The 13089-nt window shown below is 51.4% G+C and overlaps 1 protein-coding gene across 1 annotated transcript in view; it reads right to left on the bottom strand.

Moving 5' to 3' along the window:
- Positions 1-5612: 5612 nt before the first annotated feature.
- HNRNPUL2 (heterogeneous nuclear ribonucleoprotein U like 2) overlaps positions 5613-13089 on the bottom strand; it is a 31907-nt gene continuing 24430 nt past the window's right edge. The window contains exons 12-15 of the mRNA XM_038765344.1: positions 12408-12602; positions 7005-7078; positions 6160-6270; positions 5613-6068 (exon numbers count right to left, since the gene is read on the bottom strand). Coding sequence (XP_038621272.1) covers positions 6000-6068; positions 6160-6270; positions 7005-7078; positions 12408-12602 — 449 coding nt within the window. The 3' untranslated portion in view covers positions 5613-5999. The remainder of the gene's footprint in view (positions 6069-6159; positions 6271-7004; positions 7079-12407; positions 12603-13089) is intronic.

The following is a 13089-nucleotide window of genomic DNA, read 5'->3' on the forward strand; positions in this document are numbered from 1 at the left end:
CACGTTGAGTCGGTTCTACAGTACTCCTGCTGCTATCCCAGACGTTCTGGAAAGCGTGGCATTCTCCGAGCCGGGAACTCCCTCTCCTATCCTTTCCCGCTCCCAAGGACATCGCGGCCATGGCCCCCATTCCTTCCTACCTTATCGCCGCGTTCGGGGAGCTCCCTCTCCAAGTGCCTTCTCGAACGGCAATCGCTCACGCGTTTCACTCACTCACACACCCGGGTGGCGGCCGACGAGGGGAGAATCTCTCCGAGTCTGCGTTTTTAGGTCGCGGGCCGCTTCTCGGGGGAGGGATTTGTTGAGAGCGGAGTGGGGAAAGCCTAGGGGGAAGGGGAAGGATACAGGTAATAATAATAATAATGATGGCATCTGTTAAGCGCTTACTACATGCACTGTTCTAAGCGCTGGGAAGGTTACAAGGTGATCAGGTTGCCCCTCGTGGGGCTCAACTCACCGTCTTCACCCCCATTTTACAGATGAGGTAACTGAGGCACAGAGAAGTGAAGTGACTTGCCCTGTCACACAGCTGGGGAGGGTTTTGTTGAGAGCGGAGTGGGGAAAGCCTAGGGGGAAGGGGAAGGATACAGGTAATAATAATAATAATAATAATAATGGCATCTGTTAAGCGCTTACTACATGCACTGTTCTAAGCGCTGGGAAGGTTACAAGGTGATCAGGTTGTCCCTCGTGGGGCTCAACTCACCGTCTTCATCCCCATTTTACAGATGAGGTAACTGAGGCACAGAGAAGTGAAGTGACTTGCCCTGTCACACAGCTGGGGAGGGTTTTGTTGAGAGCGGAGTGGGGAAAGCCTAGGGGGAAGGGGAAGGATACAGGTAATAATAATAATAATAATAATGATGGCATCTGTTAAGCGCTTACTACATGCACTGTTCTGAGCGCTGGGAAGGTTACAAGGTGATCAGGTTGTCCCTCGTGGGGCTCAAATCACCGTCTTCATCCCCATTTTACAGATGAGGTAACTGAGGCACAGAGAAGTGAAGTGACTTGCCCTGTCACACAGCTGGGGAGGGTTTTGTTGAGAGCGGAGTGGGGAAAGCCTGGGGGAAGGGGAAGGATACAGGTAATAATAATAATAATAATGACGGCATCTGTTAAGCGCTTACTACATGCAAAGCACTGTTCTAAGGGCTGGGAAGGTTACAAGGTGATCAGGTTGTCCCTCGTGGGGCTCAACTCACCGTCTTCATCCCCCTTTTACAGATGAGGTAACTGAGGCACAGAGAAGTGAAGTGACTTGCCCTGTCACACAGCTGGGGAGGGTTTTGTTGAGAGCAGAGTGGGGAAAGCCTAGGGGGAAGGGGAAGGATACAGGTAATAATAATAATAATAATGATGGCATTTGTTAAGCGCTTACTACATGCAAAGCACTGTTCTAAGCGCTGGGAAGGTTACAAGGTGATCAGGTTGTCCCTCGTGGGGCTCAACTCACCGTCTTCACCCCCATTTTACAGATGAGGTAACTGAGGCACAGAGAAGTGAAGTGACTTGCCCTGTCACACAGCTGGGGAGGGTTTTGTTGAGAGCAGAGTGGGGAAAGCCTAGGGGGAAGGGGAAGGATACAGGTAATAATAATAATAATAATGATGGCATTTGTTAAGCGCTTACTACATGCAAAGCACTGTTCTAAGCGCTGGGAAGGTTACAAGGTGATCAGGTTGTCCCTCATGGGGCTCAACTCACCATCTTCATCCCCATTTTACAGATGAGGTAACTGAGGCACAGAGAAGTGAAGTGACTTGCCCTGTCACACAGCTGGGGAGGGTTTTGTTGAGAGCGGAGTGGGGAAAGCCTAGGGGGAAGGGGAAGGATACAGGTAATAATAATAATAATAATAATAATGGCATCTGTTAAGCGCTTACTACATGCACTGTTCTAAGCGCTGGGAAGGTTACAAGGTGATCAGGTTGTCCCTCGTGGGGCTCAACTCACCGTCTTCACCCCCATTTTACAGATGAGGTAACTGAGGCACAGAGAAGTGAAGTGACTTGCCCTGTCACACAGCTGGGGAGGGTTTTGTTGAGAGCGGAGTGGGGAAAGCCTAGGGGGAAGGGGAAGGATACAGGTAATAATAATAATAATAATAATGGCATTTGTTAAGCGCTTACTACATGCACTGTTCTAAGCGCTGGGAAGGTTACAAGGTGATCAGGTTGTCCCTCATGGGGCTCAACTCACCGTCTTCACCCCCATTTTACAGATGAGGTAACTGAGGCACAGAGAAGTGACTTGCCCTGTCATGCAGCTGGCGGTGGGAAGAGCTGGGATTTGAACCCATGACCCCAGACTCCAAAGCCGGGGCTCTTTCTTATTTCTTTATTTATTGTACTTGTACGTATCTATTCTATTTATTTTCTTTTGTTAGTATGTTTGGTTTTGTCCTCTGTCTCCCCCTTCTAGACTGTGAGCCCAATGTTGGGTAGGGACTGTCTCCCCCCTTTAGACTGTGAGCCCAATGTTGGGTAGGGACTGTCTCTAGATGTTGCCAATTTGTACTTCCCAAGCGCTTAGTACAGTGCTCTGCACATAGTAAGCGCTCAATAAATGATTGATTGATTGATTACTGAGCCACGCTGCTTCTCAGGTACAGAGCAGGGGGCTGGTGAAACCAAAGGGAAATGCAATCTGAACGCTTCTCCTCCCCGCCGCCGCCGCCGCCGCCGCCAACCGTCCCTCAACCGCCCGCGTCCGTTCGAATCTGCGCCGGTGAAGCGGTCCGGACGGGGAGACCGTGCGTGTGGACGGAGGGAGAGATCATTTCTACCGCGGCCGGAGTCCAACCTCGCCGAGGACGGGGACGTCCGCTCCGCAGCAACGGCCACCGGCAAAGAAGCTCTCGCCGGCTAAGAAAGATGCTGAGCGGGAGGATAAAGCCAAACTGGGTTTAACGTTAACACAGCACTGGAGGCTTGACGTCCCTTCCCTCTCACCTCCCCGCTTAGGGCCGCTTACTATTCATTCAATCGTATTTAGTGAGCGCTTACTGTGTGCAGAGCACTGTACTAAGCGCTTGGGAAGTCCAAGTTGGCAACATATCTTGCCACACTGGTATTTTAATGTAACAGAATTTACTACCCCTGCCTCTGTTTATCTCCGACGGGACCCGACCTCCTTCGGTCTAGGATCGGTAGGAAGTGACCTCTGAAGCGAGCCGGAGGGCTGTGTGGACTGTGCTTCTAGACTGTGAGCCCGCTGTTGGGTAGGGACCGTCTCTATATGTTGCCAATTTGTACTTCCCAAGCGCTTAGTACAGTGCTCTGCACACAGGAAGCGCTCAATCACTGCGATTGAATGAATGAATGAATGAATAAATACGACTGTGAGCCCACTGTTGGGTAGGGACCGTTTCTATGTGTTGCCAGCTTGTACTTCCCAAGCGCTTAGTACAGTGCTCTGCACACAGGAAGCACTCAATCACTGCGATTGAATGAATGAATGAATAAATACAACTGTGAGCCCACTGTTGGGTAGGCACTGTCTCTATATGTTGCCAACTTGTACTTCCCAAGTGCTTAGTACAGTGCTCGGCACACAGTAAGCGCTCAATCAGTGCGATTGAATGAATGAATGAATACGACTGTGAGCCCACTGTTGGGTAGGGACCGTCTCTATGTGTTGCCAACTTGTACTTCCCAAGCGCTTAGTACAGTGCTCTGCACACAGGAAGCGCTCAATCACTGCGATTGAATGAATGAATGAATAAATACAACCGTGAGCCCACTGTTGGGTAGGTACTGTCTCTAGATGTTGCCAACTTGTACTTCCCAAGCGCTTAGTACAGTGCTCTGCACACAGGAAGCGCTCAATCACTGCGATTGAATGAATGAATGAATGAATAAATACGACTGTGAGCCCACTGTTGGGTAGGGACCGTCTCTATGTGTTGCCAACTTGTACTTCCCAAGCGCTTAGTACAGTGCTCTGCACATAGGAAGCGCTCAATCACTGCGATTGAATGAACGAATGAGTAAATACGACTGTGAGCCCACTGTTGGGTAGGGACCGTCTCTATGTGCTGCCAACTTGTACTTCCCAAGCGCTTAGTACAGTGCTCTGCACACAGTAAGCGCTCAATAAATACGGTTGATTGATTGTGGAGACCACACCAAGACTCGGGAATCTAGATGCCGTCGGGATGGTGAGCTCCACCTCGCTGACACGCGGCCGCACGCATCCACACGTCTACGACTTTCCCAGGCAGGCCGTCTCGCCTACCTGTACCGCAAAGAGCGGCCTCTCTCCCCATCCCTTTTTCTACCTACACTCGCCACCCGTATCAATCAATCGTATTTATTGAGCGCTTACTGTGTGCAGAGCACTGTACAGGCGCCATCCTTGTGTGTACACACTGTAAAACAGACAGTAAGGCACTTCCTTTTGGGCCATACCAGCACTCATAGGTCAATCAATAATCAATCAATCGTATTTATTGAGCGCTTACTGTGTGCAGAGCACTGGACTAAGCGCTTGGGAAGTCCAAGTTGGCAACGTATAGAGATGGTCCCTACCCAACAGTGGGCTCACAGTCTAGAAGGGGGAGACAGAGAACAAAACAAAACGTATTAACAAAATAAAATAGAATAGATATGTACAAGTAAAATAGAGTAATAAATCCATACAAACATATACACAGGTGCTGTGGGGAAGGGAAGGAGGTAAGGCGGGGGGGATGGAGAGGGGGAGGATCAAAGCAGGTGAGGCCCCTTCCGCCCCGAATAAACTAGCCGTGACTACCCCATAATAATAATAATAATAACATTTATTAAGTGCTATGTGCAAAGCACTGTTCTAAGCGCTGGCAAGGTTACAAGGTGATCAGGTTGTCCCACGGGGGGCTCACAGGCTTCATCCCCATTTGACAGATGAGGGAACTGAGGCCCGGAGAAGCGAAGTGACTTGCCCAAAGTCACCCAGCTGACAGTTGGCGGAGCCAGGATTTGAACCCACGACCTCTGACTCCAAAGCCCGGGCTCTTTCCACCGAGTCACGCTGCTTCTCCGTGACCCTAGGCCCCAGGGCCCAGCCGCCCGAGGGGCCGATGGAGGGGACCTGCTGCCTTTCTGAGTGAGCTGAGACCCTGAGAAACGTCCCACCTCTCACGCTAGGCCGGAGGACGGATACCGTACTGGGAGCCCGCCGTTGGGTAGGGACCGTCTCTATATGTTGCCAACTTGGACTTCCCAAGCGCTTAGTACAGTGCTCTGCACACAGTAAGCGCTCAATACGATGATTGATGGACGACGCGGGAGGCCCGCCCGCCCGCCGCGACCCGGGAAGGGAGCGCCAACCCGGGGCTGGCGGCTCACGGCCTTCCTTCCCGGCGGATCGTCTCGATTCCCGCGTCGGGGGAAAAAGGAAAACGGTCTGCTCCGTCCCCGAGGGCGCAGCCCTCGTCTCTCCGAGCTGAAAACTCCGGAAGCGCGGGGGAATCCGCGCCTTGGCCAGGCGGGGCTGACCCGGGGTGCGGAGACGGGAGGGTTTTGGCGGATGGGGAGGTCGGAAGGGAAATGAGGACACCGACCCACCGGCCCAGCTCTCCCCAGAAGGAGAAATCGGGGAAAGAAAATAAAAACGGTGAGTGGTGTGAGTGACGAGAGAGAGAGCCCGTCGTTTATTTTCACCGCACCTCGTGACTCCTCCCTGCCTTCATCCAGGATGAGCACGTCGGGAGGGTGCCGTTTCTCGGCCTTTTCCCTGCCCGATTACAGGGCGTCGGGGCAGGCGGCCGTGTAAGCGCCGCACTCTAGATTACAAACAGCTAGAACTTTGAAAGGTTTTATAGAATAAGGCAAGTGTTTTTTTGGCCACAAACTTGTAAGAAAAAAAAAAACGTACGGGGGGTGGTGGTTGTCTTTCTTTTCCCCCGCATCCCCATCCCGACGGCCCCCGTTTCCCGTTGGTCGTGTCTTGGGGGGGCTGGCAGGCACCCACCCCGAGACTCGCTGCGCGGCGGACGAGCGAGGACGGCGGGGGCTTCACCGATACGCTCGGTAACCGTAGTAGTTCCTGTAGTAGCGGTCTCTGTCCTGGTAGTAGTTCTGCCACTGGAAGGGGCGGGGAAACCGAGTCACCACGGGCCGGGGGGATGCCAGGGGAGAGCCCCGGTCTCCACCCCTCCCCGCGCTAGCCGCTCACCTGCTGCCGGTTATACTGTCCGTAGTAATCCCTGGATCTGTTGTAATCGCAGTCCCGCCCGCAGAATCGATCGTAGTCTCCTTGGTATCGGTTGTAGAAATTGTGATGACCCTGAGGGGGTCGGGGGTAACAAAAAAGGGCGAAAAAGAGGGGTGACTGGTGAGTTCTCGAGCATTTTTCATCCCCCCTACAACAGCTACACCACCTCAACCCAGAGACCGCTACGGCAGCGTGGCCCAGTGGAAACAGCCCGGGCTCGGAAGTCCGGGCTCCGACCCCGGCTCTTCCGCGTGTCTGCGGGGTGACCTTGGACGAGTCACTTCACTCTACGCCTCGTCTGTAAAACGGGGACTGAGGGCCCCAGGTGCGAAGCGGACCGTATCCAGACCGATTAAGCTTGTATCTACCCCGGTGCTCGGTACATAGGAAGGACTCGACAAACACCACTGATTGACGAGCATCAACGTGCAGAGATTTAAAACGTCCTGGGACGAGACCACTTCCCTTGCCTATTCCTATTAATGTCCGTCTCCCCCTCTAGACCGCAGGCTCCTCGCGGGCGGGGGATGCGTCCGTTAGGGCGCTCAGTCCGGCGCGGTGAGCGCTGCGATGAATCATCATCATCATTAATCGTATTTATTGAGCGCTTACTGTGTGCAAAGCACTGTACTAAGCGCTTGGGAAGTACAAGCACTTACAAGCGTAGATGAATACGATCGACTGAGCGACTTTGTTGTCCCCCATTGACGAGCGGGTCTGCTCGGGAGGGAGTCATCGTCAGTCGTATTTACTGAGCGCTTACTATGTGCAGAGCACTGTACTAAGCGCTTGGGAAGGACACTCACCCCTCTGTTTCCAGGCTGGCCCCAGGACTGCTGCCCGTAGGCTCGGCTGGCGTGGCCTCGGTGCTGCCCGCCCGCTGCAACACAAAGGACGAGAGGGCTCTCAGGCCACCGCCGTGGGTCCGGAGAAATTAAAAAAAGCCGGGAACCGGACCCGAGGACACTACTCCGGCCCGTCGAGCCAAGGCGCCTTGTGGTCCACGGATCCCAAGCGGCTCGGTGGCAGTGATCAATCAATCAATCAATCGTATTTATTGAGCGCTTACTATGTGCAGAGCACTGGGCTAAGCACTTGGGAAGTACAAATTAGCAACACATAGAGACAGTCCCTACCCAACAGTGGGCTCACAGTCTAAAAGGGGGAGACAGAGAACAGAACCAAACATACCAACAAAATAAGATAAATAGGATAGAAATGTACAAGTAAAATAAATAAATAAATAGAGTAATAAATATGTACAACCATATATACATATATACAGGTGCTGTGGGGAAGGGAAGGAGGGAAGATGGGGGGATGGAGAGGGGGACGAGGGGGAGAGGAAGGAAGGGGCTCAGTCTGGGAAGGGCGGGAAAAGGGGGTTGCGGCCTTTCCCACCGGATTCCCAGTTGGCCAGACACCAGGACAGGGACCCCCCCGCCCGGAGCGTCCACGTCCAGGATGGCGGGAGGCAGGAAACGCCACCGGTGGATCATCAATCATCATCATCAGTCGTATTTATTGAGCGCTTACTGTGTGCAGAGCGCTGTACTAAGCGCTTGGGAAGTACAAATTGGCAACCTATAGAGACAGTCCCTACCCAACAGTGGGCTCACAGTCTGAAAGGGGGAGACAGAGAAGAAAACCAAACGTACTAACAAAATAAAATAAATAGAATAGATATGTACAAATAAAATAAATAGAGTAATAAATATGTACATATATGCAGGTGCTGTGGGGAAGGAGGTAAGATCGGGGGATGGAGAGGGGGACGAGGGGGAGAGGAAGGAAGGGGCTCAGTCTGGGAAGGCCTCCTGGAGGAGGTGAGCTCTCAGCAGGGCCTTCAAGACGAAGAGGGTGGGACGGCCGCCATCCCTGCCCTTCAGCTGAGGAGACGGGGCGCCGCCATTATGGCCCCCCCCCCCGGTGGATGTCGAGCTGTTGCCGACTTGTACTTCCCAAGCGCTTAGTAATAATAATAATGGCATTTATTAAGCGCTTACTATGTGCAAAGCACTGTTCTAAGCGCTGGGGGATACAAGGTGATCAGGTTGTCCCACGTGGGGCTCACAGTCTTAATCCCATTTTCCAGGTGAGCCAACTGAGGCACAGAGAAGTGAAGTGGCTTGCCCAAGGCCCCACAGCTGCCAAGTGGCGGAGCCGGGATTCGAACCCATGACCTCTGACTCCGAAGCCCGGGCTCTTTCCACAGAGCCACGCGGCTTCTCCTGCAGTGCTCTGCGCACAGTAAGCGCTCAAGAAATACGATTGATTGATTGATTGAGGTGCGACCGGCCCAATTTGGGTCCAGGGACCGCCTTCTGCCCACCCCCGAGACCCGGCTGCCGAAGGGACGGCACTCCAACACAGCCGCTCAGAGAATCAATCAATCAATCGTATTTATTGAGCGCTTACTGTGTGCAGAGCACCGTACTAAGCGCTTGGGAAGCACAAGAAACAGCATGGCGTAGCTGATAGAGCCCGGCCTGGCTCTGCTGGGTGACCTCGGACAAGTCACTGCCCTTCTCTGGGCCTCGGTTCCCTCATCTGTAAAGTGGGGAGGGAGAGCGGGAGCCCCACGTGGGACAGGGATTGTAGACTTGCACACCGTAAGCCCGCCGTGGGCCGAGATTGTCTCTCTCTGTTGCTGAATTGTCCTTTCCACGTCCTTAGTACAGTGCTCTGCCCACGGTAAGCGCGCTCAATAAATCATCGTCATCATCAATCGTATTTATTGAGCGCTTACTATGTGCAGAGCACTGGACTAAGCGCTTGGGAAGTACAAATTGGCAACATATAGAGACGGTCCCTACCCAACAGTGGGCTCACTGTCTAAAAGGGAGAGACAGAGAACAAAACCAAACATACGAACAAAATAAAATAAATACGACCGAATGAGCGATTGGGTCCCACCCGATTTGCTTACATCCATCCCGGCGCTTAGCACAGTGCCTGGAACATACTAAGCGCTTTACAGATAGCATAAATATCATTCGGACTGTGAGCCCACTCTGGGGGCCACGCCTAGTGACCCTGTATATATGTTTGTACATATTTGTACGTATTTATCACTCTAATTTACTTGTACATATTTATTCCATTTATTTTATTTTGTTAATTTGTTTTGTTCCCTGTCTCCCCCTTCTAGACTGTGAGCCCGCTGTTGGGTCGGGGCCGTCTCTAGTTGTTGCCAACTTGTCCTTCCCAAGCGCTCAGTCCAGTGCTCCGCACACAGTAAGCGCTCAATAAATATGACAATGAATGAATTAATTCGGCCACCTTGACTTCAGAAGCCAGAATGGGGGAACCTTTCCAGTGATCTCGAAACGAGGCTTTGTAGCCGAGGAGGGAAGACAACGGCAGCTGAGTTGCCAATGGGATCCTCCTGGCTCCGACACCCGGAAACTGGGGCGTCGCATCCCGATTCTGCCCCAAGGATCGAGTGGGGAATCCGGCCCAATCCCGTTTTCCCGATGCCGAGAAGACGCCTCCTCCCCCGTTACATCCAAGGACCCCCAGGAAGCGAGGAAGGGAGCAGGCGAGCGTGGTCGGGAGCGGAGAAAAGGGCGTAAAGGGACAATCCGGACCCTGGAGAAGGGAGAACTTGGCTCTGCCTCAGAAGTCAGTTTAAGGGGCAGCCTCAATCAATCAATCAATCGTATTTATTGAGCGCTTACTGTGTGCAGAGCACTGGACTAAGCGCTCGGGAAGTACAAGTTGGCGACATAATAGAGACAGTCCCTACCCAACAGCGGGCTCACAGTCTAGAAGGGGGAGACAGAGAACAAAACCAAACATATTAGCAAAATAAAATAGACTAGACATGCACAAGTAAAATAAATAGAGTAATAAATCTGTACAAACATATATACATATATGCAGGTGCTGTGGGGAAGGAGGTAAGATGGGGGGGATGGAGAGGGGGACGAGGGGGAAGACTGTGAGCCCCCCGTGGGCCAGCCTGATCACCTTGTAACCTCCCCAGCGCTTAGAACAGTGCCTTGCGCATAGTAAGCGCTTAACAAATCATCATCATCCTCATCAATCGTATTTATTGAGCGCTTACTGTGTGCAGAGCACTGGACTAAGCGCTTGGGAAGTCCAAATTGGCAACATCTAGAGACAGTCCCTACCCAACAGCGGGCTCACAGTCTAAAAGGGGGGGGGGGAGACAAAACCAAACATGCTAACAAAATAAAATGAATAGAATAGATACGCACAAGCAAAATAAATAAATAAATAAATAAATAAATAAATGAAATAAATAAAATGCCATCATCATCACTTGATACAGAAGAATGGAAAGAGGAGGGGAAAAAAAAAAAACATCAGTGAGAGGAAAGACAGGAGAAAGACAGGGCTTGGGCACCACGCCGAATCCCCTGAGGGAGGGGAACAGAAAGGGAAAGGTGACTGAAGGTGAAGCGCTGGCAGCTCTGAGCCGAAGCTGGAAGGAAATACAGAGTTTTCTTTCATTCGGATCCTGACGTGGTGTATTGCCCCGGCTTTCTCCCCTAGGGAGGAAAGCTTTGATTTTGACACCCATCTCCACGTTTGGTTTTGCCGTCGTACGTATTCACTACGTGTATGCGTGTACGTATTTATTACTCTATTTATTTGACTTGTACATATCTATTCTATTTATTTTATTTTGTTAGTACGTTTGGTTTTGTTCTCTGTCTCCCCCTTTTAGACTGCGAGCCCACTGTTGGGTAGGGACCGCCTCTCTGTGTTGCCAGCTTGGACTTCCCAAGCGCCTAGTCCAGTGCTCTGCACACAGTAAGCGCTCAATAAATGCGATTGAGTGAATGACTGAACGTCTGTCTCCCCCTTCTAGACCGTAAGCCCGTCGGTGGGTAGGGACCGGCTCTATCCGTTGCCGATTTCTACTTCCCAAGCGCTTAGTACAGCGCCCTGTACACGGTAAGGGCTTGATAAATACGATTGGCGGACTGAATGAGTGAAAGTTAGTGCCGTCCCCGCCCAAGCAGGGCCGAGCTTATTTATTATTTTCATTCATTAATAAATAAATTTATTAAATAATAAACACATTTAATAATTATTTAATTATTTAATTTAATAAATTGAACAATTTATTTTGATAAATTTATTTATTAAATAGTTTATTATTCATTTATTTATTCTATTTATTTTATTTTGTTAGTATGTTTGGTTTTGTTCTCCATCTCCCCCTTTTAGACTGTGAGCCCGCTGTTGGGTAGGGACCGTCTCTAGATGTTGCCAACTTGGACTTCCCAAGCGCTTAGTCCAGTGCTCTGCACACAGTAGGCGCTCAATAAATACAATTGGTGGTGATGATGATTTATTTTATTTTGTATGTTTGGTTTTGTTCTCCATCTCCCCCTTTTAGACTGTGAGCCCACTGTTGGGCAGGGACCGTCTCTAGATGTTGCCAACTTGGACTTCCCAAGCGCTTAGTCCAGTGCTCTGCACACAGTAGGCGCTCAATAAATACAATTGGTGATGATGATGATTTATTTTATTTTGTATGTTTGGTTTTGTTCTCCGTCTCCCCCTTTTAGACTGTGAGCCCACTGTTGGGCAGGGACCGTCTCTAGATGTTGCCAACTTGGACTTCCCAAGCGCTTAGTCCTGTGCTCTGCACACAGTAAGTGCTCAATAAATACGATTGATGATGATGATTTATTTTATTTTGTTAGCATGTTTGGTTTCGTTCTCCGTCCCCCCCTTTTAGACTGTGAGCCCGCTGTTGGGCAGGGACCGTCTCTAGATGTTGCCAACTTGGACTTCCCAGGCGCTTAGTCCAGTGCTCTGCACACAGTAAGTGCTCAATAAATACGATTGGTGATGATGATGATGATTTATTTTATTTTGTATGTTTGGTTTCGTTCTCCGTCTCCCCCTTTCAGACTGTGAGCCCGCTGTTGGGTGGGGACCGTCTCTAGATGTTGCCAACTTGGACTTCCCAAGCGCTTAGTCCAGTGCTCTGCACACAGTAAGCGCTCAATAAATACGACTGATGATGATGATGATTTATTTTATTTTGTTAGTATGTTTGCTTTCGTTCTCCGTCTCCCCCTTTTAGACTGTGAGCCCGCTGTTGGGTCGGGACCGTCTCTAGATGTTGCCAACTTGGACTTCCCAAGCGCTTAGTGCAGTGCTCTGCACACAGGAAGCGCTCAATAAATACGACTGATGATGATGACGAGCCCTGGAATCCTCACCGTATCCTTGGCCGCGGGGGCGGTTGTGGCGGTTGGGCTTGTTGGGGCGGTCGGTCCGCTTCTCCTCGGTGGGAGGGAGCAGCTTCCGCGCCTCGGCTCTGTACTTGGTGACCAGCGGCTGGGCTGCCTCCCGCGCCAGCTCCCCAAAAATCACCTCCTCCACGTATTTGCACTTCTGCGGCACGGAGAAGTTGGCTGGGGAGAGGAAGGAAGGGGGTCTCTCGGGGGTGGGATTCGAGGGCCTCCGCGTCGGCCTCGCACGACACCCCGAAAAACCGGGGTCGGCCCGCGCCTTCGCGTCGGCCCCTCTGGTCCGACGCTCTCCCCAGGCCGGAAAGGAGGAACTCGGCGCTCCGCCCGGAGCAATCGCTTGATAAATCAATCGATCGTATTGATTGAGCGCTTACTGTGTAAGCAGTGGGGTAATCAGGTTGTCCCACGGGGGGCTCTCGGTCTTAATCCCCATTTTACAGATAATAATAACGACGGCATTTATTAAGCGCTTACTATGTGCAAGACACTGTTCTAAGCACTGGGGTAATCAGGTTGTCCCACGGGGGGCTCTCGGTCTTAATCCCCATTTTATAGATAATAATAACGACGGCATTTATTAAGCGCTTACTATGTGCAAGACACTGTTCTAAGCAGTGGGGTAATCAGGTTGTCCCACGGGGGGCTCTCG

The sequence above is a fragment of the Tachyglossus aculeatus genome, chromosome 22 (genome assembly GCF_015852505.1).
Source record: "Tachyglossus aculeatus isolate mTacAcu1 chromosome 22, mTacAcu1.pri, whole genome shotgun sequence".
Taxonomy (NCBI): Eukaryota; Metazoa; Chordata; class Mammalia; order Monotremata; family Tachyglossidae; genus Tachyglossus; species Tachyglossus aculeatus.